At 35.2% G+C, this 27,454-nt stretch overlaps 2 protein-coding genes across 2 annotated transcripts; both read left to right on the forward strand.

The window, feature by feature from the left end:
* Window positions 1-2,220: 2,220 nt before the first annotated feature.
* Window positions 2,221-4,064, forward strand: LOC134851664 (alanine aminotransferase 2-like). The gene has a single exon (XM_063867846.1). The coding sequence runs from the start codon at window positions 2,289-2,291 to the stop codon at window positions 3,762-3,764; it is 1,476 nt and encodes a 491-aa protein (XP_063723916.1). The 5' UTR covers window positions 2,221-2,288; the 3' UTR covers window positions 3,765-4,064.
* Window positions 4,065-13,742: 9,678 nt separating this feature from the next.
* LOC134851569 (phosphatidylinositol 5-phosphate 4-kinase type-2 alpha-like) lies at window positions 13,743-27,031 on the forward strand. Its single transcript, XM_063867713.1, has 10 exons — window positions 13,743-14,033; window positions 14,398-14,495; window positions 15,113-15,206; window positions 15,555-15,704; window positions 16,060-16,209; window positions 22,524-22,796; window positions 23,111-23,215; window positions 24,007-24,190; window positions 24,766-24,948; window positions 26,000-27,031. The coding sequence occupies exons 1-10, from the start codon at window positions 13,926-13,928 to the stop codon at window positions 26,179-26,181; spliced, it is 1,527 nt and encodes a 508-aa protein (XP_063723783.1). The 5' UTR covers window positions 13,743-13,925; the 3' UTR covers window positions 26,182-27,031.
* Window positions 27,032-27,454: the final 423 nt, after the last annotated feature.

The raw sequence follows: 27,454 nt of genomic DNA on the forward strand, positions 1-27,454 counted from the left end.
TACAACAAATTAATGCTACTTTGATGCTATCTCTGGAGAAACAGTTGAACTGGGCGCTAAAAAGAACATATTTCAGATCGAATTTTAAATCTTCTTCCCTTCTTCGCATTAGCAAATCGTTCATTGGAATCGAGAAAAGAATTGAGTTAAAGTGTATAACATACTTATACCAATATCTTACAAACAAAAAGAAGGCTTTTGAAAATACACTGAGACTACCGACTGCCAATTATAGGCTCAACGAAAGAACGAAACAAATTATTTTTGACAAACATTGTTCGACTGCTTCTCTACAAAAATCATTTTTTCATTTGACTTCTAAAAAATGGAATTCACTGCCCATAATTTTGCGCAATTTAGAAAAATCGAAAACAGAATTCAAGAAAAAATTGAAAGAATTTTACGTGAGTGAATTGAGAAACAATCCTATATGTACTAATACAAATACGTGGCGTGATTACCGTTTTTGCTAGTTCTATATTTTTTAATTCAGTTTAATTTTTCACACATTGCTTGAAAGAGAAACTGTATATACTCTGCATATACGTTGTATAATTGGACTATCTGTAAAATTGTTTGTAAAGTTTTATTACCAGCTTGTTCCTAATTCTTAAATCTTTAATTTTCTATAGTATCCGAAACTTCATATACTTTAATCAACCAATTTCCGAACTGTAACCGATTTTGTTTTTTTTTGTTTTGTTTATTGCTTGTTTTCTGATGTTTTGTTTTTGTTTGATGTAACCAATGAATTTATAACCAATTTTATTATTTACACTTTGCTACACTGATGCCTCGGCTTTTTATTGTATAGTAATTCAAGTGTTCTTTCTTCTTCTCTTCTTCTTATGAACTAAAAAAAAATTGTTTGAAAATATACTGCGACAGCTTTCTGCAAGGCGAAATAAACGATTTGAGAGCTCTATGTGTCTTATTCTCAAGGGACCTGATTATTTTCAAGTGACCACTCTATCATAGTAGTACCGAGCATTGACTTTGAGGATTTCCTATCATTTTCTGTCTGCTAGATTGCAATGCTGTTTGTAAGGTATCGCATTCGCGAAATTTAGCTTCGACTGTATGAAATAATGATTCACGTATGTTCGGCGAACTGATACTTCGGCTCATTGATAGTTCATTGATTTTCTTATTGTAGCCTATTTTACTGAGCGCAATGTTTAAGGCAAGTGATGTTTTATAAAGAAAAGAGTTATTTATTTCAAAATTAGTTTCAGTTCTTCTTAATTAATCCGCTTAGTTTCATAAATATCCGAATATTAAACCAGAAAAGATAATGCTCGAATGTGATTGGTTGAATTATTCGTTGATAAAACATGATTTGAGCATCTCGATCTAATAGTAACTGAGGTAAATTATTAGTATATGGTATAAACTGAAATTAAAGATGTTTTAGATTGGTTGAAAGATTCAAAATTGGGTAGGAACTCCATTCTGCTTTAGTTACCAGCGGCCTTTTGCGCTAGACCCATCGGATAGAGACTTGTTCCTTTGATTTGTAGTTTTTTTTTCAAATGCTGTCAAGTCAAGTTTTTATGACCATTAGGCAGTGCCTCTTGTGGTCATTTCAAATGTTTTTTTTTGTTTTGGGAGATTTGCCATAAGTCAACCTGCTTTTTTGAGATTAGTCTAAAAACGTGAGGTCAGGATTATCAAAACGATTGTTTGGTTAAATAATATGATATTTTTTATTTACAAAAATTGAAGAGCATAGAATTCTTAAGAAAATTTTTTCATTATCTCAGCTTGTTTTTTCTATATTTTGATACTTCAGCCTAATTTACTAATTTAGCTGAGAACATGGCTAACGCGGTGCGAAACCGTTTTTATTTCAGTGCATTTTTTGGATTTTGTTGTGGTAATCTAATTGAGTCTAATTGAGCTTAAGTTATTTTTCAAGTTCTGCTTTAACCTGGACTGCTGAACAAAAAATGGCAATACAACCATATGAATAGAATTCGATTGATTTTATGAGTAGCTGGTCGTATTTTATTTTCAGATATCTCTTGTTTTATCGCAGTCTTTCCATGCACAAAGCAACTCAGTTCTTAACAGGAGCAAGCTCTTTTGCTAGCAGTATAAATCGTTTTGACAACAGACTTGTGTTTGGTAGAATCATATCGTGTAGTTCAAAACTTTCATTCTATATTAGTTCAACTCTGTGTGTATCGTCTGTACTTTGTTCTTCTGATCAGAAAACTTCAACAAAAACAGTTCATTACTCTTCGAAAACTGTAAACTTTTCTTCTATCTACTCGCCCTTGAGAACCATGACTATCAGTAACGGCAATCATACCAAATGGACGCCAATTCTTACCGAAAATTCGATGAACCCTCACGTTAAAAATGTACAGTATGCTGTGCGTGGGCCGATTGTTCAAAAGGCAACCAATTACCAGGAGCTGATTGCTCAAGGAAAAGGGAATGAACTTCCTTTCAACGAAGTCATCAAAGCCAACATTGGAGATTGCCAAGCTATGTTGCAAAAGCCAATATCCTTTTTACGCCAAGTTCTCTCAGCATGTATGTATCCAGAACTCATCGGCCGTCATCCTGCTGTTTTCCCCAAAGATGTGGAAAAGCGGGCCAATGAAGTCCTAGACGGGCTTCCGGGACGAAGTTTGGGTTCGTACAGTGAAAGTACAGGTCACTTATACTGCCGAAAAATAGTGAAAGAGTTCATTGAGAAAAGAGATGGTTATCCTTCAGACGTTAATAACATAATACTCTCTAACGGAGCGAGTGAGATTATCAAACTGACCTTGCTGACGGCAACTTTTGGAGAAGGGAAAGATACTACAGGTGTGATGATCCCGATTCCCCAGTACCCACTATACTCTGCGACTATCTCAGAAATTGGTGCCGTGAAAGTTGACTACTATCTGGACGAAGATAACAAATGGTCTCTGAGTATAGAAGAATTGGAGAAATCGTACAAAAAGTCATTCGAAACTTGTACTCCGCGAGTGTTGTGTGTGATCAACCCTGGAAATCCGACCGGTCAAGTGTTGAATCGGAAAAACATAGATGAAATTATTGAATTTGCGGCAACTCATAAGTTGGTTTTAATGGCGGACGAAGTATACCAAGACAACGTCTACGATCCTGAATCTGAGTTCTGTTCGTTTAAAAAAGCGCTGATGGAATCGGAACATAAAGACTCTCTGGAACTGGTTTCGTTTCACTCAATGTCTAAAGGCTTCATGGGTGAATGCGGGATTCGAGGGGGATATGGCGAGTTTGTGAATTTTGATGAAAACGTGATGACCGAGTTGAAGAAATTGAAGTCTGCACAGCTTTGCTCAGCATCGTCAGGTCAAGTAGCTCTGGCTATTGTTCTCAATCCGCCAAAACCAGGTGAGGAATCGCACGTTTTGTTTGTGAAAGAACGAGACGCAATTCTAGGAACCCTGAAAAGCAAGTCAGTAAAAGTGCATGACTTGTTTTCAAGAATGCCAGGCATGAAAGTTAACCCGATAATGGGGGCAATGTATTGCTTCCCAAGAATTGAACTACCTCAGAAAGCGGTTGATGCAGCCAAAAAATTGGGAGTTGCGCCGGATGCCTTTTACGTAGAGAAACTTCTGGACCAAACTGGAATTTGTGTTGTGGCTGGATCTGGTTTTGGGCAACTACCCGGAACCTATCACTTCAGGACAACTATTTTACCACCAGAGGACAAAATAGAATCTATGTTGACCAAATTTGAAGAGTTCCACCGCGGATTTTTGGAGGAATTCAAATAAATTGGCAAAAAAAAAACAGATCTCAGATTATGGCAACTGATGTTTTTGTTTTAACCAATAGTATATCAAGAACTCATTGGCTTGTTTTTATTTGCGTAGTGTTTTTGAGAACACCCGGAGAGCTGCCAAAGTGCCAGTGACTTCAGTTGAATGCTTCAAGTTGTACGAGTGCTGAGAATTTGGGTAATCTTGATTAATTTGAATTTATGTATCTAGATTATTGTTTACGAAGTCTTTTTTACTTGAGGCCAAGTAACATATATTTAGCACGCGCTGCTCTGTAATTTAACTTACCTTGTATGTTCTTGTCTTTGTGGGCTTTTAGTTTTATCGAGAAAAACTAGCTCCCACTTAACCATTTTATAACAGGGAGAACTTAAGGTATCTTGGGAGTGGACAACGTTTTTCTCACGTAGTGGCAAGCTACCCAGTGCTCCGGTGTTTTTTTCACATTAAATCAAAAAGAAGATAATTTGGTGAAATTTGCACTTGTGCAGCGTAGCGTGATTTGACTAGGATACTTTTTTTGTTCAAAACTCAGTCGCAATTCTGAGTGCTACTTTTGTGGCACCTTGAAAGTCGGCTGCCGAATTGCTATATTAGGGCTTCGGACATTTTCAAGGCTGAATGGTTTATGATTTTTTTTGCTTCAGTGTATATTACATCGAGTACGTTTTCCGGACTTCGTTTCCGGCAGCCCCATATCTATTACTTGATTCAATTAGGTTTTACTGAGCTCGAAATAAATGAAATTTGCATGTCTCTAAATCTTAACAAAAGTAATGGACCAGACGATTTACCCCTATTTTGTTTATTGAAACTCATGCATCTCTTGCATTCTATCCTTCAAATCTTTCTGAAAATGAATCAGACAAGTTATTTTTCAGACTACTGGAAATCTGCCATTATCAGTCCGCTTTGCAAAAAAACGATAAAGTCAATGTTGAAAATTGCAAAACTTCTCTGCGTACTCTCTAAATTTTTCGAAGAATAATATTCTGGAGATAATACGATCATTTATCTCCAATGTTTCAAAATTCTCAATACACAATTTTTTGCAGATTGCATGCGAATTACATTAAACACGGTTCATGTTCATTCCTTTCACAGACTTCAGCTAAATGTTCGATTACAGAGTTCTCTTTTTTTCAAATATGGAGTCGGAAAAAATCTGATTCAATTATTGCAACTTTATTTCTCATCCGAATTTCAATCGATTCGAATTTGTAGCGCTAAATCAAAACACACCTGTAACAAGTGAAGTTCCGGAAAGTAGCATCCTTGGGGCACACTGAGTTTTGAATTACGATTAACTTTCGCTTTGCGTCGTCTGCAAAGAGTAATGGCGTGCTATTTCGACAAAGTTTATTTAGTATTTCCAGAGAGATCTTTAAACTGAACTCAATATGGTATACTTGTGGACATTTAATGTTGACATAGGTGCTCGTAAGAGCATTTCACATATCTCAAGAAATCTGTTTATTTTTTTTTCGAAATCAAAGCAGTGGATACCCAAAAAAAACCTAGGAGCTGTAGGAGTAGAATTTCGTTGTTTATCAGGCAAGACTTAAATTGAACAGATCGATTTTCATGATTAAAATAATTTTTCGAATGTAATTACAAAAGCAGAGTTGTTAAACTTGACAAATCATTCATAATTCTTGTTCTTGACGAGATTCAATGTTTTAACTTATTCAAGTATGTGATATCATCAAACTTAGAGACAATTCCGCGAAGTGAAATAGATCTGCGGTAGCAATACTTCATACAACGAGAAGTTGAGGAGTCTAGGTGTTGATTCTTCCTGTACCGACGTGTGTTCAATCGAACAAGATATTGCTTCCGAATTTTTTGTTGGGACGATATGATATAAGTAAACTTGATGTACCTTCATATACAGTGGGGTCCGACGAAAAGAAAATTTGAGCAGAGTTTCATGTACCAAACCTGTTGTCTTGCCAATATGTTAAAAGTGGAAACGACTTAAGAGAATGAAATCTTCTGAAACGACGCCTTTTACGAATATTCTTGATTAAGTTCGAGATCTGCTACGAGTGGAATAACTGCACCTGGAAGTTGGCATGTGATTGTACAGCAAAAATTTGCAATGCAAAACTGTTATCTGAAACGAGAAACTAATCAGGGCTTGGATACATTGTGTGAAACACAGAAATTTATTACTTCTACTGCTGCTACTAATAAGTTAATACAGTTGAAGATTTTTAATTTCGTTAAATGAACAGAATAAAGCTTTTGATTTCATACAACAGTACAATAAGGAAAACTCCTTTTCAGAAACTTTTCAGAAACTCAGTGTGTTCCGCATTTTTCGCAACTCATAATTTATACTTAATTTGGCTGTATACTTTTCAATTTATTACATGCAAAGTTAGTGTGGTTGCCAATAGTTACTTACATTCCAATTTATTACGTTCAAAATTTGTGTTTTTGTTCAGTTCGGAGCTCTCCTTGCTGCTTTCTACAAGCTTAAATTGAACAAGACTGCTCGTATCAGGGCGAAGCCCTGAATGTTCCGACTGCCTTTTAAGGTTTTTGGAGCAGCAGTAAAAACATAAAAAAAGTTAAATGAAATATAAAAAAATGAATTTTTTTTTTCTAAAATTTGAAATTTTTTATGAAAATCATCCCCCCACACGCCATATAAAGTACAACAAGACTACTTGTAACAGGGCGAAGCCCTGAATGTTCCGACTGCTTTTTAAGGTTTATGGAGCAGCAGTTATAACATAAAAAAATTAAATGAAATAAAATAAAATGAAAATTTTTTTTTTTAAATTTGAAATTTTTTTATGAAAATCATCCCCCCACACGCCATTTAAAGTACAAAAAGATTGATTTCGTTCCTTGTAACAAATCAATAATGGCAAATAAGCTTCGTTCAACCAATTTGGAACGATTTATAAGAAGGATTAAATCTCCGCTATCGCGTTAATAGCGCGAATTATATCGCGCGTTAATTGTCCCAAATTGGTCAAAATGGCAATCTTTAAACCCTCATAACTTTACGAAAAATGATCACAGGTGAAATATCTTTTCAAATTTAAGCTCAAGACAACAATACCTTTTGAATGATATAAAAAAATTCTATCAAAAATTGCCAGTTAAAAAGTCGAAATTTTTCTGAAGAAAAAAAAAACCCACCCCGAGCACAAATATTCCGTTACTTTCGTATCAAAAGTCGGAACAAAAAGAGAAATTTCGTTCCTTGTAACAAATCAGTGATGACAAATGAGCTTCGTTCAACCAATTTGGAACGATTTATAAGACGGATTAAATCTCCGCTTACGCGTTAATAGCGCGAATTATATCGCGCGTTAATTGTCCCAAATTGGTCAAAATGGCCATCTTTATTAAACCCTCATAACTTTACGAAAAATGATCGCAGGTGAAATATATTTTCAAATTTAAGCTCAGGACAACAATACCTTTTGAGTGATATAAAAAAATTCCGTCAAAAATTGCTAGTTAAAAAGTCGAATTTTGTCTGAAGAAAAAAAAACCCACCCCGAGCACAAATATTCCGTTACTTTCGTATCGAATGTCGGAACAATAATTGTATAGGGCAGTCAACTGGAAAATTTGATTGTCCGAGGACTGAGGTTCAATTCTGTAGAAAATATTTAGTTTCCAAGACTAATTTTGTTTTTGTTCCGACTTTCGATACGAAAGTAACGGAATATTTTTGCTCGGGGTGGGTTTTTTTTTCTTCAGACAAATTTCAACTTATTTACTAACCATTTTTGACGAAATTTTTTTATATCGTTCGAAAGCTATTGTTGTCTTAAGCTCAAATTTGAAAAGATATTCCACCTGTGATCATTTTTAGTAAAGTTATGGGGGTTTAAAGATTGCAATTTCGGCCAGTTTGGGACAATTAACGCGCAATATAGTTCGCGCTATTAACGCGCAAGCGGAGAGTTAATCCGTCTTAAAATCGTTCCAAATTGGTTGAAAGAAGCTTAATGCCATAATTGATTTGTTTCAAGGAGCGAAATCTATCCTTTTGTACTTTATATGGCGTGTGGGGAGATGATTTTCATTTAAAAAAATTTCAAATTTTAGAAAAAAATTTTATTTTGTTTTCATTTATTTTTTTAATGTTATTACTGCTCCATAAAACCTTAGAAGGCAGTTGGAACATTCAGGGCTTCGCCCTGATACGAGCAGTCTTGTTTCTTTTTGCAACCTTTGTAAAAGCTACTTTTTGGCGTTTTTCGCTGGTGTTTACAGAGTGCAGCTTAGCCTCTGTGTTCATTTTTGAGTCAATTCAATGAAGATTTGAACTGTATCAAACAGTCCGAATAAGTTTTGCCGAATTGAGTGAGCGGTCTGGATATATTTTTTGTTCGTCAATGAAAAAGACTAACATGGTTAGCTGGGCTGATGCTATTTCGTTTTTGAAGCTTCTTTTTGAGTCGCCTCAACCAATTAAAAAGTTTGAAAAATTCGGGAAGAAATGAAAAGAAAAAGAGACTGTGGCGTTTTTAAAAAGGTGTCTAGAAAATTTTTCTTTTTTAGATTTGGAACTTTTCAGATTTAATCTAGCGGTTATCAGATTTATCATCTTTTTTTTTGTAATAAAATCAGATCTGATTTTCTGTGAATTTTAATATTGTTTGTTTTTACTGGATCTGACTAGGCTGATTTGATAGTTTTTTTTCTGACTAGGAGTTTTTTATTATTTTTCTTGTTTTAATTTAGCAAGTGGCTATCTTTGTGCTTACAGTTTTTTTATTATTCTGATTTTGTTGCCAAGATAGCTATGGCTGGAACTCTTTTAACTACGTGTAGAGCAGCCAGCTGTAGTCTAGAATTACAATTTGTTTGTACAGCAACAAGCTGTAATCTAGAATTACAGGTTGCTACATGTACAGACATCAACAAGCTGTAGTCTAGAATTACAATTAATTTATGCAAATAAGCGTTGTTATAACATGAGTTCACTTTTTACAATATAACTGGCAAATATTGGTGCTTAGCAAAAGTTTTTAATTTCAATACCGGTGTAGGGCGCGTGTTTTTTCTCTAAAATGCGTGTGTCATGCTTTGTTCTCATGTGTTTTGTGCGATTTTTGGTTGCTTTGCTGTTGTTTGAAAGGCAGGAGAGAATATGACGCAATTGCCAAGACGTTAGAAGCTACGTCTCTAGGTCTTAGATTCGTATTCCGTAGGTGGTATTTTATTTTTAAATTCATGAAAGTTGTGAATACTCTTATATAGATCTTGGTGATTTTTTGGTTGTTTGTTTTTCAGGAAAAAGATTTCACGCTCAAATTTGATTTTGCATGGTTTGACTTTGAACTTCATTATTTTTGTTGTAATAAAGGCAAATTCAACTATCGAACGGCAAAATTACAAAAGTCACGAAAAACGTGACCGAATTCTAGTTTCGAAAATGGATTTTCGCTTTCCCAGCGGAATAAAAAAATGTAACTATTAATCCAGTTTTCTCAAATTTGGTTAATTTTATTGAAAAAAGGTCAATCATACGTTCTCGATTTTCAACAAGCTTTAGGGACTTTTTTCTCTGAAATTTTTAGGTTGATTTTTTTTCTAGTTTCTTGCATTCACGACTCTTTTCAAACTGTCTGTTGTCAACTTCTTAAACCCATTTTTTAAACCTGTTTTTTGCTACCGAAAAGATATTGTCTGCTTTTGTTTGCAAATTTCAGCGCCCCCTCTGTGTTGCAGCTTATTCTTCTAGTGGAAGAATATTTTTTGTAGCAATCTAAACATGCAAGATTTGTTCCCGGCACCAAAAATGGAAGGATATTTGTAGTCGGATTTTTTTTACAATAAATCTGTGAAAAAAAATCAGCGTCAGGATGATTGAGGTGTCTCGATGGGTGATTGAGGTGTCTAGCTGAAACTTTTTTGATCTGCAATCTCGTGGTTGTGAATAGTTTTTAAAGGCTTTCAGTAAAACTTTGATATATATTTTTTGAAATTATTGTAGTTTGGAAAATTTATGTATCCCTACTGTTCCCTATAGTGATTTTTGCTGCTACCAACATCAAGTTTATGTATGAAAGTATGTTTTCGTCTTTTGAGCGAAGATACGTTTTCGTCTTTTGAAAGCTTTTTTATATTATAGCACGCTTTAAGCAAATAATTAGAATGCTTATTTTCTTTCAGGACTTCTGAAAGTTTGATTATGACTAATTCGGGTCGTCTATTTTTTTTCAGCGCGAGTAGTTATCAATTTTTGACCAAGTTTTTCATGACACTGTTATCTAGCTATACATTATGGCGTTTCACTTGATACCTGTTGATTTTTAAAATTCACGTTTTACTTGACACATTCAAAATTCCATTATATTGCAATGTCTAAATTGTTTACTGAAGTCAGTGTTTTAAAACTTTATACGAATGATGAATTACATTTTTCTGTTCAACCGAACAATTGAATACCAATTTTCAAGGTCATATTCGGGTTTGAACCTACAGAGGTTGGACTGCGAACACCTTACCCTGCAGGTTTTTTGCCAGCAAACACATTCGGTACCGCATTCGGTAGTATTCGCAATTTAATAACATTGAGGCTTTCGGTGTGCAAGCGACCGTTGTGCAGATTCGAAAATGCGAGAATTCGAATTTACAGGCCGGTGGATCGATTCCAGGACATGGTAAACTTCTGTTCCATGGCTTGTTTTAAACTTTACAAGGCTTTATTGGTGGCTAGTGTATGCCTATTCCCAAGCGATCGTGGATCAGATGAGACCCCTAATCTACTGGTTGGCGTTTTGATGCCAGCAACTTGCAAAAACTTTTGCAGCTTCTTTTTTTCAGTTTTCTCACTTCTTTTTACAAAGTGCAGCTTCGCCACTGTGTTAATTTTAAAAAAAAACAATTCTCTGGAGCAGGGGTTGGTTGCGGCTTCTTTCAGTATTTTTCTCGGCGTCGTAAATCTGTGTTCGAAATAAGAACGCTCTTATCCTATTTTCTGAGGTATGACGTTTTTTATAAACCTTTCTTAAATTTTCTATAATTTTTTTAAACCAAATTACTTTAATTAATGTATAGGTGTAATGTTAGGGTATCCTCAGGGTCGCAAATATGCAATTCAACGATGACTGGACTGCTCAAATTGTATTTAGTTTTCGAGATTTGATTTTAATGTTTTTTGTTTGCTCTGCTCTCAGTGTTTGCCAAATATGAGTCTGAATTCATAAAAGTCTGATTCATTTTTATTAATTATTACGCTGGATTAAGAGATTGATGGCAGCAAGTAATATACCTACGATCTGATGAAATATTCTGATTTTGTTCACCTAGAATCTCAAGAAGTAATTGGAGAATGAAATGCTGATCCAAAAGAATTAGATATTTCAGATCTTTTTTACCCTTGCGTACCTGACTTTTTTCCCGTAAACAACTTGGTCCACAAGATGATGTTCAATTTCGAGATCATTTCTGCTGTTTGCACTCTGAACTGCAGCAGTCGTCTCGCTTTTGAAAACTGAGACAGACATTTTTCGAGCATGTAGCATTTTCAATATCCGCCCTGTTCGAAATTAGCTTTTATTTGGTTGTAATTTTACCAAAGTTTTCATTCTTTAAATTTTGTTCTCCTGTGTTTTCTCGGTTAGGTACATTTGGGCCGAAATTATTTCGGCTTATTGGCTTCATATTGCGTCCTTTAATAAGCAAAAAATTTTAATACGTTTTTGTAATGAAAGGGATGGGACCTAAAAATTTTTATCAGTTTTTAAGTCTTTTTTTCTTTTTTAAATTTTTTTTTGTTTCTTCGTTTTTTTGCCTTTTTTTCTTCTCGGTTTTATAAGTTTCGGCCTGTTTTATCGGCTTATTGGCCGCATCTTTTGTCTTTTAATGAGCGAGAAAACTTGTGTGCGTGTGTGTATTGAAGGGGATGAGGCTTTAACAACTTTTATTAGTGTAAGTCTTTTTTAAATTTCTTTTTTTTCTCGAGTTGGTAGATTTCGGCCTATTTTATATCGGCTTAGTGGCCTCATACTTCGACGTTTGATGAGCGAAAAGAGTTTTTAAGTGCTTGTTTGTATTGAGAGAAATTGGGGCTAACAACTTATTAGTCTTTAAGTTTTAAGAATTTTTTCAGCTTAAAGGATTTCTTCTATTCGGCTTGTTACGGCTTGGTAAGTTTTCTTTTGATTCTAATTTTATCTTCTATTGTCTTGGTGTGAGTTTTTGATTCTTTTTCATTCGTTTTGATCGATTTCGGCTCGTCAGATTTTTCTTTTCGATTTCTTTTTTCGGTTTTGAGACTGTTTTATTTGGTTTCTCAAGTGTTGCGAAGCTCTGTTTCGCCTATGTGTTTAAATATATAGTTTTTTGTTGTCCGAATTCAAGGACCTTTTTCTGAGCTAAAAAAAGATCGTAAAATTAGTAGTTATGCGTATTTGACCATCTTACCTATAAAAAATTTCAGGCTGAATGTATTTCATATCTTTGAATTTATGAAGTGGAAAACGCTGTTGGATGACCCATATATTTTTAACGGTTGCACCTAATTTCGTTTAATGATTGCATTGTTTTGAAAATATATTTAGGAAGCACTTTAATTGATCTAAATGTGCTTCAAAAAATTGGCACAGTTTTCGCCTACTACAGATTTTGTCCTATTTATTTAGTTAACAGATTTCTCCTACATAGATTTGGTCCCATATCCAACTTTCTATCATCCCATATCTAAATTTTGTGGGACGAAATCTGTGTACGCTTTGAAATGGTACGAAATGTGTTGAAATTAAAATGGGACGAGATCTGTCATGGAACGAATTTGTCACAGCCCTTTAAAAACTGTAGTTGCCAGTCTCAAGCTACCTTCATAATATTTTTGTCACCGTCATATTTCGGTTTTTAGTATTTTGTTGACATGGCTTTCAATCAACTTACACGCCTGACTTCTGTTCAGTTTGACTATACGGGATAAATTGAAGATTCGAAAAGAAAAGGTAGAGTCACTAATAATTTAAATAATAGGTTAAAGTTTTGAAAAACAACAGAATATAAAACGAAACAAGGATAGCTAATTGATGTGCAAGTAGCTCAGAATGTTTAGACCATATTCCTAAAAATACATATAACGTTTTTTTTCTTCAAATCATTTTCTTTTTTATAAGGTGGTTTGATAAAATGATCTGACGAAAGCCTAGAACTGAGGCATATTCGACCGTCACAGTAATGTGGAGCATTAGTTTTGTCGACCAATGATCAGAAAACCAAAAAAAAAATGTTTTTTTTTCATTTGACAAGTTTTTTCATTCAGAAGTCGGCGGTGAGAAAGTTTTGATAAAATATTAGCTGGAGAGTATTTAAGTTTTCATGGCTTGTCCTTCTATAAAAAGTCTGCTCGCTTGTTTTGCTCGGTTGAAATTGAACTAAAAGTCAAAAAGTTTTAAACCGGCTTTTCTCGACACTTGAGGCAGCTTTTCAAAAAAAAAAATTTCGTTCGAATCTGGGCTGAAAGGGCTTTAATATAATATATCATTACACCTATTCCGATGATTATTTGTAGTATTTGCTTTTGGTTGAAAAACAAAATATGCGTGCTCGCTCACTTTATATTCGCTTGATAATTAATCAAAAATTTCAAAGGGATTTTCCTCGACTCTTTTTAAAAACTTGTTAAAATGTTCGAATCACGACTGAAAAGACTTTAAATGATTATTTGTGGTACCTGATTTTGCGTGGGAAAAATCCTAAACACCCGAATACAGAATTCCTCTCATTCTATATGGTCGGAATAAGATCTAAAGGAGGTTGCTTTGTACAGAAAATGTCAATGATAAGAGTTTCCGAGAATATAATAATTTCCGATATGATTTAGTTTGCGATAAGAGAAAACTTTATCCCGAGCACACCCCTAGGAGGGTGAAGCTGAACTATGGCTTAGGGTGAGTTTTTCTTTCAGTCAATTTTCATTACCTTAAAAAAATCGCATAGCCAGGGGGTCACAATAAAGTCCCTTTCAGTTATATTTGCGATTATGTTGGTCATATGATAGCGGGTTCAAATCGCACGAATGTTAGCTACAATTGGCAGGTTGAGCTCTTGCAAGTAGCCATAGCTCAGTGGATCTTGAGTAATTAACCTTCGGGATAGGCCTCTGGCTGGAATACTAGAAATATATACTTTGATGTGTCTACTGCAGATATTGGGATGGACATTGAGAGTAAGCAGCGGAAGAACAAGAAGGACCTCAAGCAGAAAACCCTCAAGTCCAATGACCCCTACCTCAACATCCTCATGTGGGCCACCAAGTTCGTGGTCAGTACTCAACACACCATACCTTATCTAACCTCAGCTAAACTAAACCTTCCTCACTCAATTTAAAAGCAGTCATTCTAATGAAATATATATTTTTGAAGCCACATCAAAGAAAAAGAAAGAAATATTTAATTTATCTGATCCGGTTTAAACACTACCTAAATTTAACACAATTACAAAGCAAAAGAAAGCTTAAGTAATAGGCTTGCATTTTTTCTCATTGATTAACTTTTGATTTCGGTTTTCATGGACTTTTTACTGTATCTCTTAGGTTACAGAAAAGAACACAGGCATGATTGCTTCCTTGTGGGCAGGATTTCTGAGGTATAGCAAGCGTTTTCTTTAATTTTTCATTTACTTATAGGTGCAAGAGCTAAGCAGTGTTCCCCCTCCCCTGATGCTGATGAAGAAAGACTTCCTTGCCAACACCAAAGTGAAAATGCAATCTCATGGATACAACAAGTCAGTTTCGACCTTTCTTACTATACAAGGATAAGCCAAGAAACTTTGTTGAAATCCAATAAAGTTATTTTCCTGGTTTTAATAGCGCCATCTTGGGGGAAAACATTTCTTAAGTTTTTTCTTACAATTTTTCGAGAAAACTGTTATCCAATTTGCCTTTTTTCGCGCACAAAAAATTACACTTATTTGAAAAAAATCAGGTAGCTTTTATGAATATGGTCGGAACATTCTGTGTTACTTGCTTAGCAACCAGCTATCCTTATTATCTTTTTATTCTATTTTGACAAATCTTGGCAACAGTTTAGACAGTAAATTCAGAAAAATCGGGTGCAAATAACTTTTTGCTAAATGTTTTATGGCCGCGTTGGCTATTCTACTGCCAATAAAGCATTTGAAGAAACATATCCCTTCCCCAATTAAGTGTCGAAAGCGGAGATAAGAGTTGTCGATAATATGAAAAGCCGCACGGTTAGTGTTTGTCACCTGCCAAAGCTAGTTGAAAACTTTGCTGTTAGAAATTGTCGCTGAATAGCAATTGTGTCCCAACCCTGAAGAAGATCGAGAGTAATGCAGCTCTAGCTTTTTATCAGCATTGAAATTTTGTGCTTGTTGTTTAGAAACCTGCCAAAGACATTCAAGTTTAAACACTACTCGCCAATGGTCTTCAGAAGTCTGCGCGAAACATTCGGAGTCTCAGACGACGATTTTTTGGTCAGATTTTCCGAATTGTTAAACTTAAATTAGCTTAACTTGCGGAAAACTAATAAAAATCTGATGCTGTGCAAATGTTTGCTGAATCTAGCCATTATGTTCCGTCCAAAAAAAGACCACAATAACTTTCTCTTAGATTACTATTAAAGAAGTAGCCTACAACGACCTCAAATATTTGACGGGTTAAATGTCTGAAAATATTGCAAAATTTATAGAAGCATGGTATTTTCTGAAGCTTTCCGATCGATATGAGATAAAATCTTTGTTATTGAGCTTTATATTTCAACTGTGTTCGTGTACTGGATAGTTTTATTTATTTATCTATTTTACGTCATGTTGTGGTTTTAGAGATCTGTTTGTGACGCTGCACCGACCAACTTGTCCCACAGACGGGGTGACCTGAAGTTCTACGTCACTCATGACCACAAGTACATCATCAAGACCATGACGAGTGAGGATGTGGCACAAGTGCATGAGATACTCGAGAGATACTACAGGGTTAGTATGATTGCCGTTCTTAGACGCAGAAAAGGTTAAGATTCATGCTGCAAACTTCCCTGCTCTTTTTATACGATGTTGGTAATCTGAATTGATCTCTTAAGCATTTTCTGACTCAACTGTTAATTAATACGTTCAATTTTACTTTGAGAAATTGTTGGCAATGTCGGTAATTTTAAGTTCTTTAAGGGACTAGAAGCTGGTAATTGTTCAGTTTCTTAAAACAATTGTATTTGACTTTTTGTGGCAGAAACGTTTTTACAAGTAAATTTGACACCAAATAAGAAATAAACCGCTGTTTTTGCTTCGGTCTTTTTTCTCAAAGAATTATTTTAATGAGTGCTTTCGCTTTTAGTTTGTGGTGGAGCGGAAAGGCGATACTCTACTGCCACAGTATCTGGACCTGTTCCGCATCACCATAGACAAGCCCCCAGGGGTGTACATGATCATAGTGAGGAACATCTTTTCCGCCAGACTGCCAATACACCACAAGTTCAACCTCAAAGTAAGTGTAGGCCACTCTGAATACTATTCTGCACTACTTAATCATCCCCCCCCCCTGCAATTTTTAATCATTGTCCCCCCACAACACAAATCAGCTTAATGAATCATAATAATTCCGGTTTTGAAAGGTTTGGAAGCTTTGCCGGTTTGAAAGCTGTTGTTTGGAATTTCTGGTTTGGAAGCTGTGGTGCCGTATATATCGGCCTCATATTGGTGTAAGTTTACTTGCAAAATTTATAAAGTTTCGTCAGGGTCCCTGGATTAAAAGACAGTTTAATCCAGGGAGCTTAACGATATTCGCCCGTAATAGCTTCAGTTATTTTTGTATTTTTGAATCTCAGCTGTATGTGTTTTAAAGTTTAGTTTTTGTTCTAATTGAATGCCTTAGTACTCAATTGTTGGCTTTTCGATTAGTTGACCTTTAAATGAGCCATCAAAAGGATAAAAGCATACCATTGTTGGTTGAAAAGTATAAGCAAACTTTTTATCAGTTCAAATTCTGTTCGTTTTTGGCGAACCAATGAAAAATCATCACTGTCATCAGGTAACATTGTTATTTCAGTGTTTTCTCAATTCTAGGGCGTCGTTTATATAAATAGAAAAAAAATGATTCCAGAACTGAACCCGGGACACATCACATTCAATTGTTTTGAAAACTGACAACTTCTGGTTTATGTTGACACATTATGTTCTGTTTGTTAGATTTGATTTTGATAGCTCATACGTAGTCCCCCCCGTAAACCATAAAGATAAAATTCGTGGTGTAGAATTTCGTCACTTTCTGTATCAAATGCCTTAAATTGATGATTAAATGAGCAACGAGGTTTTTATTCAATCAAGAGCCTCAAGAAGATATTTAATTACGGCAACAAGCCACGATAGTGTTAGTGTTATCCTTAAATCTAAACTTGTATTGAGACAATATATGTAATTTAGTCCAAATTTTCTAAAATCCGAGCGTTTAAAATTGTGTCGGAAACTTTTCCTATTACTGGGTGTAAATAAATTTGCCTATAATTGCTTGGTTCATGCCTAGGACCTGTTTTGTGAAATGAAACTACCGTGTTTTTTAGCATATATGGATTTTTTCAGACAAAGAGCTGTTAAACAGGGTGATCAAATACTCGGTAGTTTTGGGTTCAAGATTTGTATGAAAAAGTTTGTTGTAGAATGAAAGTCCTCTTGAGTTTTTCTGAACATTGTTATGGTCTGAAAAATTTTTTCGACATCAGAAGTTTCCTCGGAGGGTTTTTGTGGTTTGAATTTTTTCGGTAGATTGGTTCAGACTTGTGTAACCTAGCTAATGTTTCTCCAATTTTCAAACAAATGATTTAATTTGTCCACTTTTGGTAGAGTTTTTCTGTCAGTTTTTTTCCTGATTTGATTTCTCTAACCAACTTGAAAAAACTGTAGTTTACCTTTCTTAAGTCGATTACAATTTCAAATTATGAGTAGAAAAACTTATTGAATCCGCATGCTAACGGGGTGTTTTTTTAGGGTTGAACTTCTAACGCTAAAACTTGACCTGACAGAAACTCTTAGTTTAGGAGATATGGACATTTTACGATCTATGAAAAAAATCAAAAACTTCGAAAAAAATCTAATTTAAATATTTTTTAACCGGCGGTTGCCTGCTTACGAAGGTATAATGTAGAATTCTGATTAGAATGACAATACTTGACCGTCCAAATGCTCGTAGCTTAGGAGATATGGATGACTTTACGAATTTTTAACAAATTCCAAAAATATTTAAATTTTTTTTTCTGATAGTGAAAGAATCATGCATAGTTAGGGTAGGCTTTTGTGGGCCATATGGCCCCATTTTCTATCCTCTCCGTGTCTCATCTTAATAATTATTAATATTTATGAATTGCTAAATTTATGTAATGATTGACCGGAGAAATTTTTTCTTTCTTTCTTTCTTTCTTTCTTTCTTTCTTAATTCAATTTTGTTTTCGTAGCACTGTTTTCAAATTTAGGCGCAAATTGTCGAAAAATATCATAATATGACTTTTTAAAGCAGGAGTTCCAGTTCTGGGAAATATTTTTCGCAGTTGGTTTTTCGCTTGATTGTTTGTTTGCTGGTAAAACCTTAAGTTTATATCCATTTGAAGTTCCGACTTTTTAAGTTGGTTAATTGTATCAGCGCTTTATCTCACGGTTCGGGTTTTTTTTCAGCTATTAGCTCTTCAGATTTTAACCAAATTAAATAATGATCAACCATATCTGTTTTAATTGCAAGGCAATTGCAATCATAATTTGCAAAGAGTAAATCGATCATTCTATTTGAGTGTTCTGTTTCTTGAGTCATTGGGACACCAGTTTTAGCTCTAATCCGTGCATGATCATGATTTCCTACTTCGAAAAAGCTGCCAAGAGACTAACAAAAAATTGTCAATGGGATAATTTGGAGTTTCATAGAATCTTCATGACTAAGGACTGAAGAAATTTTTGACACGCTTAAAATTGGAGTTCGGTTATTGTGATTTTAAGAAAATCTGTTTAGTTGAGTCCTGAGCAACTCATCCTCTATTTTTTGTTTTGTTACAGGTTATCATGCTGGCGGTGGTAGGCTGCTATCATGGTGTCATCATTGCACCAAGTTTCCGTTAAAGCTACGATTTCTGGTTCATTATTAAGTTAGACATTAAAGTTGCAGCAAGATAGATATTTTTAATGTAGGCTAAATGTTCCATATGAAAATATTGAGTTTTTAATTCAGAATATTTGAAATTTCAATTGTTTTAAGAAGCAAAATTTTGTTGCTTTTATTAGTGAAAACAGACTTTTTATTTTTTATTCTACATAACTGAAGTGGCTGAAACTAGATTTGAGAGAGTATATAAAACGACAAAGAAACACTGATTATTGAAATTGCGTACCCGTAGGCTTCGTCTAGTGTTAAGCAAATTAAATCTGTCAGCAGTGGACGCCGAAGTTGCAGAAACAATGCTAACTGAAACTGAAATCTTTAGAAAAGGAAAATGTCAATTTTAAAAGAAAGATAAGAAATAAGAATGAAGAAATAAAAACCAAAGAAGTATAATAAGTTATGTGTATTTTCCTGTGCAACAATGCTACAGCTAAGTAGAACGAAACTGCCCGTTGATGATAACCTACATCATATAACCTATTTTGTTGTGGCAAATCAAGGCCAATTTTCGGGAGAAAAAGAGGAACATAGTAGTCACATTTTATCGCTGTCTGAGATGGTCTCATTGTATTGGCGCTTGTTGCCTTCGGTTCACAGAATTTTATAGCTGGCAACGTCATCAGCGTTGTTAACTTTTATGTAATTGATATTCCCATAGTCGCTTTTGCACAGTACTGATACTTCATAGTGTTTCGTAACTGCTATCAAACTTCTTGAATAAACAAGTTTTTTTGTGAAGGCATTCCAAGGATGTTTTCCTGTACTTCCAATTGTTTCTAGCACCAGAGGCCTTGTCCTTATGAGCAAAGTCCTACTATTGACAATCATCGAAATTTATATACTGGTCAAGAGCTTTTGGACTGAGGAAGGTATGAAAAGCTTTCAGATCTACGTCATTAACCTTAAACTGTGGAGCTTTTTTTGAGAAATTCGAAAGTTTGCCAGCAATGTTTTTTTTTTCACGAGCATCAAAAGGAGAGTTATAGATTACAATAAATCCTTACTCGTTTACCCTTCTGGTTCTTTTAATCTTGTTTCTAACGCGGACGAGATATTCCACTACTCTCCGAGTTTCCTCTCTGTTTTCTCCTGATTGCCTCTGATCTCATTGACACGGTCTATCACTGCAGTTTTTGTTTGCTTATCTGGAATTGCCTTTATTGACAATATGAAGATATATAATATAAACAAGGCGAAGCTGATCTTCGCACGACTTGCGACCCAATAATAATAAAAAGAGTGCAGCATGACGTTGAAAAATAAGCAAACAGAATTTCGAACTATGGTACCATTGAAGAAAGAAGTGGAAAAATGAAAAAAAATTTCTGAGGTTTGATTTTAAGTTTTTCAAAGAGGTCCTTGTGGGGTTGAATTTGAACGTTAAGCAAGTTGGTACCAGAGTTTTTTTGGTCTCAAAATACCACCGGACTTTTTAAGGAAACAATCGGTAAATAAGCCGACAGAATTGAAGCTAAATTCATGTAACGCCCACATAAGGTTCACGATAGTTATTTAAATAGCGTATGCAAAGTAGACTACATAGTTTGGAAACTTACCCGACAGAGCTGAAGTCGACAACCATTAAATCGAAAAACTATCAGTAGAAAATTAATATCAAAAAAATAATTATACATAGTTGTTTGAGTTGAGTTATGTATCTTGTACTGTACTCATAGAGAAATTTCAGATAGGGTACACCGTCTGCTCGTCACGCTATCTTATTTTCGGCCGGTGGTTCCAGGGGTCTAGAAATAAGAAACTAGTACCCGGTATTTAAGTTGAGTTTTCATGAAATTGAGCATGTCAGCAACATAGCAGCATCATTATTGTTTCAACTGATTTTGTTAAACTAGTTCTTAACCCGAAATAAAGTCTATATTCCAATTTGACAACGCTTGCCATTCACAAGTGTAGCAATATAACGATACATTTCCATATAACTTGAGAAATTTTTAGAATTTTGACCACTTATACTTATTGTAAATGCCTGTAATACTTTTGTAACACGTTGCATGAAAGTGAAATTTCTTTTTATAGCTACGATCGTAGAACCCAACTACCTCAAAAATATCAACTGCTTTTAACGGGGAGTTGAATTAAAAAATGATGTGTTAGTTATTAATGCAAACAGAGTTTTTTTTGCGTTGAAAATACATCATGCACCTTAAATATTTTCAATACCCGCCAACCAAAACCTTTTTGTCCAAAACTTTCCAACACGCTTGGTATTTTTTGAATCCCCGCGAAATACTCCTCAGCTTAATTTATGTTTCCGAACCCATCATCGATTTTTTTATGAACTCTTTTTTCGATATTTCAATCTTGAATGATGGCAATTTAATTTTTCATAGACAGACAGCCTGACCTTAGACCGGTTTTACAGGAGGCCGGTAGCTGGCTGACTTTTGACCAATTTTACTTTTCTCTTGATTACATCAAATTTTTCTGAAATGTGAGTTGGTAAATTTTCTTTCCGATAACCTTGACACGCGTGAAATTTGTGTTCGCTTTCAATCTGTTCAGTTTGCAGAGCTATCAGGAATTTGTGTGGCTCAAAAGTGTATTCAGATCTAGATAAAGACTGATAGATAAAGTGAATGTGATTGTTTCATTGGAAGTATTTTGAGATTCAAAGTACGCCCAATTCTGACTTACAATAGTGTTTCGTTGTTTCAAGATATATTTATGTCTTCATCATAGTATCCAGAAATCTGTGGCGCGTGATTTGCATGCTTTCCTGATTTCTATGTAATATGTTTTCCCAGCTGGATCTCCTTGCACTTTGGCTCAAAGTTTGGAAAACGTTATGCAGAGTATTCTGAGTGTTGGCCTCGTTTTTAAAAATATATATTTTTTCTTATCGCCAGTTTTAAAGACAGCTTTTTCGCTTAAATATTTGTTTTCACCCCTTTTCGATTTTTTTTGAATTTTCTATTAGAGTTTTTCCGTTGTCTATATTCGTTATTTTTTTCAAAAATCGGAATAAATTACGTCAATTTATATAATGGTTTCCGCCTCACACGAAATTTCATATTGCTTTTCCGCCCTCTATACTGTTTTAAGTTCTTGATCACCGCTTTACTTGCTCTGTGCGATGGGCGCTCTTATCACCGCTTTCGCGGGTCAGTACTGTGAACCTTAAGAGTTACAGAAAAGAGCCCCACCTTTAAGTTGTAGTTGAACGGTTTTTCTGCTTTTCGAAGTGTACTTGCACAGAATTTATTTCGGAAGTCTTTTTCCGAGATCGCATAACTTTTTAAGCATGTTGATCCATTCTGATAGTAATTGGTTTTATGTGTATAATGCATGGATTGCATGGAAAGCACTACATACGTGCTTAGAAATGGTTCTTAAAAACTGTCGAAGACCTTAATGTTTTGAAACAGGCCGAAAAAGTTGTATTTCAGCTGAAAAAATCAAACATGGGTAAACTAACTGCAAATTTGAGTGTGTAAACTTGTATTGAAGTTATCTGTTGATCGATCAGGCATTTAGAAAATTGGGACTCGATTAGATAAAATTACCAAGCCTCGAATCATCAAAACTTCGTTATATAGGAATTAGTTATTATCTTAACGAGTAACTATTTAAGTTCTCATTTGTCAAGCAATAAAGAGTCGATTTGTAGCCCAATCAATTAGCAAAATTAATGTTTGCTTTAGGGTTCCGAGAAGAATCGCAAGATGTCGGAAAAAGATGCTGCCAAGGTCAAGAGTGGCTCTATTGCCGACGCCACTGGAGCCGCAGCATCTGTATCCCCAGCAGCTGCTGCAGCTTCCGCAGGACTGGACCCCTTAGATACTACTGACCCACTCCTCCACCCCTCGACATCCTCTTCGTTCCGAGACATGGATTTTATTCGGCAGAAGGAACATCTGTTCATAGGAGAGGAGTCCAAAACGAAGTTCATGAATAAACTTACCTCAGACATTCAGGTTTACATTACATTGATTTACATCAACGAAAGAAACGCCTTTATATGGGAAAAGCCACCCTGGTTTTTGCAAAAGTCCTTCATTGAGATATGTGTTTGCATTTGAATCCCTCAAGTTTTAGGCAACCAATTGCATAAAATCGTGCGGGGATTGAAAGCGGTCTAAAGATGTTTCTTAGTAAGAGGTTATCAAAGAAGAAATCGCCAATGTCTGAATCAGAAGAGGAATAAAATAACATTTTCACTGGAATTTGCTCTCCGCTACATTGACTGTTGCACTTGGATTTGCTTGTACTAATTTTGTGTCTAATTCAGTTCCTGAAGGACTGCAACTTGATGGACTACAGTCTTCTGCTGGGCATCCACAACTGCCAGTCAGCCAAGCAGGGGGATCTGGGAATAGACCAGCACGCTCTTACAGTTAGTGTCAATCTTTTTGTAAATTTACCCCAGTTGGCTGATAGAGACAGCCGCCACTAGACGGGGACTGAATTATATTTGAACAAGACTCGATGTATTGAGGATAATCATATCGATATATTGAGTATAATTGAACCGCGTATTTTCTTAGAGACGAATATATGTATTATTATAATGCACTCAGTCACTCACAAAATCTAAAATTCGAAATCACAATGCTAACGGAAGGATTTTTTTTTCTATGAACACACGTCTCGTAATTGGAATATCAATAAAATTCTGAAGATGGGGCGAATAATCTCCCGATATTGGCGGCAAACAGAGATAAACTCGTGAATTGCAGAACGAGCCGTGATTTGTCTGTGTACAATCCCTCTTAAATATTTTCATTTAAAAACACGAGAAGCAAGAAGTCAGTTGTTGATAAACGATTCCCCCTTGATTTTGGGTTTGGTTGTTTTTCAGATGGTAAAGTACCATTCTTCCTTCTCTTTATAGTTTATATTTAGCTATCTTGTTCATCTGCAATCATATTCATTGTTTAAAAAACAAAATGAATTCCTTGAAGTCAACTTGGAATCTTCCCAAAACCCAATTTTGTGTCGTCTGCTATAAACTCATTTTTTTAAAATATTCAATGCTGTCTATCGAAAGAAAGCAAATCAAATTGGTCTATGAACAAAATTTCAACACCATTTGTTTCTACATGAAAGGCTTTGTTGTCAATTGTCGGTCTCCGCGCTCGCGATGAAGTGTGCAAATATAAAAATTCAACCAAGTTTTGGCTATAGGACGACACCTTTCTTCCGGATGACATGGCGTCATCTCAGCCGCACGGAGGATCCCCAACAAATGAACAGTTCGAACTGGAGAGCTCGTTCAACCGATCTGGCGGTTTGGATCGGGAGCCACTGCAAGCCGGGGACCCTCCCGTAGCTCACACCCAGCAGCTTCTCTCTACTTCTCCATCAGCTGGTAAATAACTGCTAAGATTTTTTTTCTGTATTTTTAACACGTTTTACCATTCTCACCAAAAAAACAGGAACTGAAACAGGGGGCTTTTTTGGCCTTTTTTTCAAAAACTTGCCGGCTGCGTTGAAAATTTGGCCACAACAGGGTCATCAGGAGAGCTCAGAAATTTAGTTTGGTCGACCTAAAAAAACTTTTAAAAAAAAGTAGACAAAACTTGGAGTTTTTTGAAAATCCGCCCCCCCCCCCTCGAGAAAACCCTAGATCCGCCCCTGAACTGAAGCATGAAAATTGGCCATACATTTCGTCATTATTTAGTGTATGCAAGCAATGAAGTTCGCGTACGTCTTTGGGTAGTTTTTCAGTGATGATTTTAAAGATTTTCCGCCGTTTTTTTATTTGACGATTTATTTGATGCTGATAAATCTAACGAAAGGCCTTACAATTTAAAATGTAAGTCCTTACAAGTTTTCACTTGGAGCTCTAATTTTGCTCTCGAATCCTAAGCATTTAAGTGCTGCTACATTATTTAATTGCGTTTAGTTTTCAGAGTAGGTTGAAAATTAAGTGAGTTTGATCAGGGAACCCGGATCTGCTGCCGACTCTATCGGGGGGCGAGGAGACGAATGACGAGGTGGAGGGAGTGTGTATAGATGGGGAGATGCTAGCAGGTGCTGTTAAGGAGTGCTCCATCACAGGTAGCATCCCCAGTTTGGGAGAACTGGACATGAAGGAAGACGTCTATGCCATTCTGTCTAATGGAAGTTAGTTTAATTTCAATACTTGATTTTAAATGTATTGTTCACATTTGTTCGGTTTGATTATTTATCGTGGTTGTATTTATTTGGCGTTGTTTCTTTATTAATTTTTGCCGCGGTTTCTATACCTTTTTTCACGTTATAATTCTATCGAGTTAATAAATTCAACCAATTCTATTTAGCATTCCGCTCCTTCTCTCAGATCTGGTGGCCAAGTTTTTTGAAAAGTGTTCTTCAGGTAACTTCCCAAATGGCATAATTCCCAAATGGCATAAAGATGGAAACTTTTCCCAAATGGCATAAATTTCAAGTTTTCATTGTAATTTAAACATTTTCTATCAATTTCTAATTCTAACATTTTGTCAGGAACGAAAGCATGTGAACAAGATTTGGAATTAATTGCTTCCAAACAAATTTACGCAACAAATTGTCAAAAAAGTTGACCACAAGAAGCTTATTAATAACCGCAAGCTTACGCTTCTTGCTTTTGATGAAAAAAATTCTACAATTTTTTTAAGATAAAATGTCAATCAACATTTGGATTGACAATTTGACTTTTTTTCCCACATTTTTCACGAAAAAATTGATCTCGATTTTTTCAATGCAACAGTTGCATGTAATTTATGCCATTTGGGAAATTTTTCATTTTTATGCCATTTGGGAATTATGCCATTTGAGACGTAATCGTTCTTCAGTTTTGTTTTATATCTGGACCCCCAATAATACTTTTTTGGCTTTCAACCAGAAAGTTTTGCTTTCAAGCTTCCAAAACGCTGAGGAGCGGCGAAGTATGGTAACTTTAGGGTTTTGAATCAAAACAAATGAAATGACTCACCTAAAAAAAGAGTTTTGTGCAAAAGAAACTAATACCAATCAATAAATTCATGTGCAGGTCGCTGCGTATATTTAGGAGTATTTGTAAGCTTGAAAGCAAAACTTTCTGGTTGAAAGCCAAAAAATTTTTTATTTTAATAATACAAAAAAAGTATCACAAATACTCTAAACATAGGAGTATTTGTGTATTTATTTTCTGTTCCGAATAATTTTGTATTTTCAGACAAAGAAAACAGGGAGATCTACTACATTGGACTGATAGACTGTCTGACCCACTGGGGTACGAGGAGGAAGATGGCATCAACAGCCAAGACAGTAGCCAAGCCCACCAGACAGACCACAACAGCCAACCCAGACGACTACGGAGAACGACTAGTGCACTTTATGGACACAGTCATACACTAGCACAAGCCATAGTTTGGTGCCATAAATTAATATTACTACACTTCACGGAAAGCACTTTACACGGTATAAACAGCGAAAGCAATGGGAAGTGCATCAAAATGGTGGCCATACATCTAACGAGGACATAGTTTGTGCTCCTTACTCTAGGAAACGGTCATATACAATTATAACACATCATATGCTCGAGAAAAGACAGCAGATCATACGTGTTACAGATGTACATAATTAATTATTGCAGTTAATTTTTGATGAAACTAGAGAAGGAAGCAGACAACAGTCAAATAAGAACTCATCGTTGAATGTCATAAATTGTACGATGTCTGTCAATATCAAACTGAGCACGCTGACAATAATCATACTGTATAAAGTTTTGTCTTGTTTGGCATCATTCTAGTAATTTAATATTTGTTAGAGAAAAATCGAATCCTGTTGAGGGGCGGAATTTCAAAAAATTTTTGGAAAATTCGGTAAACCAAATTGATATTCCCAACATAAATTGATGTGGCAATATCGTATTTCAAGGTGTTCAGATAGTCGAACCCCGAGATCCTCTTTGTAAATCCACCCCTGATACACTGTGCCATAGTTGGCAAGTGAGAATCTGTATTTACAATGTTATCTTCCGAAACTTGCAGTTTTACACCTCTTGTAGCGCTCAAAACATCATCTAGAGTGACGCTTGATTATCTTTGAATGTTTCAAAAAGCTGTTCAAATTACCTTTTTAAGACTTTTCATTCCTAAACAGATTACAATTTGACACAGAGAAGATAATTAGAAACCCTCTCTTGTAACTGAAAACTATAAATCTTGATAACATTTATCTAAATTGGAAAAAAATGTTATGAGCAGCAATTTACTAGCTCACACTATCATAATTTTTTACAGCTCAAAAATAAACTTAATGTGTAGTTAAAATGGTTCGTTATTTGCTGTTTAAAAGATACATTGATTAATTTTGTACAAATTTGCTTCTATTTTGTTTTTAGATCGGAAATGCAGTGTTTATTTCATAATTTGATTACTTAACTTAATATTGCATCCAATTTGAGCTCCCTAATTTAAATCAATCATTCCAGAAATTTTCCTCAGTGTGAAGTTAAAATTTTTCTCGAAAAGGACGAGCAGTTCAATATAACAAATCAATCACCTGATAAAGTGGTCACGCGACGGTAAACATAATTTTTATAGCTTACGGTAATTAAGAGTCGATAAACATAGTTTAGATTATTAAATAGGTCGTGATGATTTGTTTTTCAGTAGAAATCCTAAAA

This window comes from Symsagittifera roscoffensis, chromosome 7 (genome assembly GCF_963678635.1).
Source record: "Symsagittifera roscoffensis chromosome 7, txSymRosc1.1, whole genome shotgun sequence".
Classification (NCBI taxonomy): domain Eukaryota; kingdom Metazoa; phylum Xenacoelomorpha; order Acoela; family Convolutidae; genus Symsagittifera; species Symsagittifera roscoffensis.

Bases quoted from the DNA above. Each gene is read 5' to 3' on its own strand.
- LOC134851664 (XM_063867846.1), top strand. From the start codon at position 2,289: ATGACTATCAGTAACGGCAATCATACCAAATGGACGCCAATTCTTACC.
- LOC134851569 (XM_063867713.1), top strand. From the start codon at position 13,926: ATGGACATTGAGAGTAAGCAGCGGAAGAACAAGAAGGACCTCAAGCAG. The intron at 14,496-15,112 runs GTCAGTTTCGAC...CTTGTTGTTTAG, and splicing joins CAATCTCATGGATACAACAA to AAACCTGCCAAAGACATTCA. The intron at 16,210-22,523 runs GTAAGTGTAGGC...TGTTTGCTTTAG, and splicing joins ACCACAAGTTCAACCTCAAA to GGTTCCGAGAAGAATCGCAA.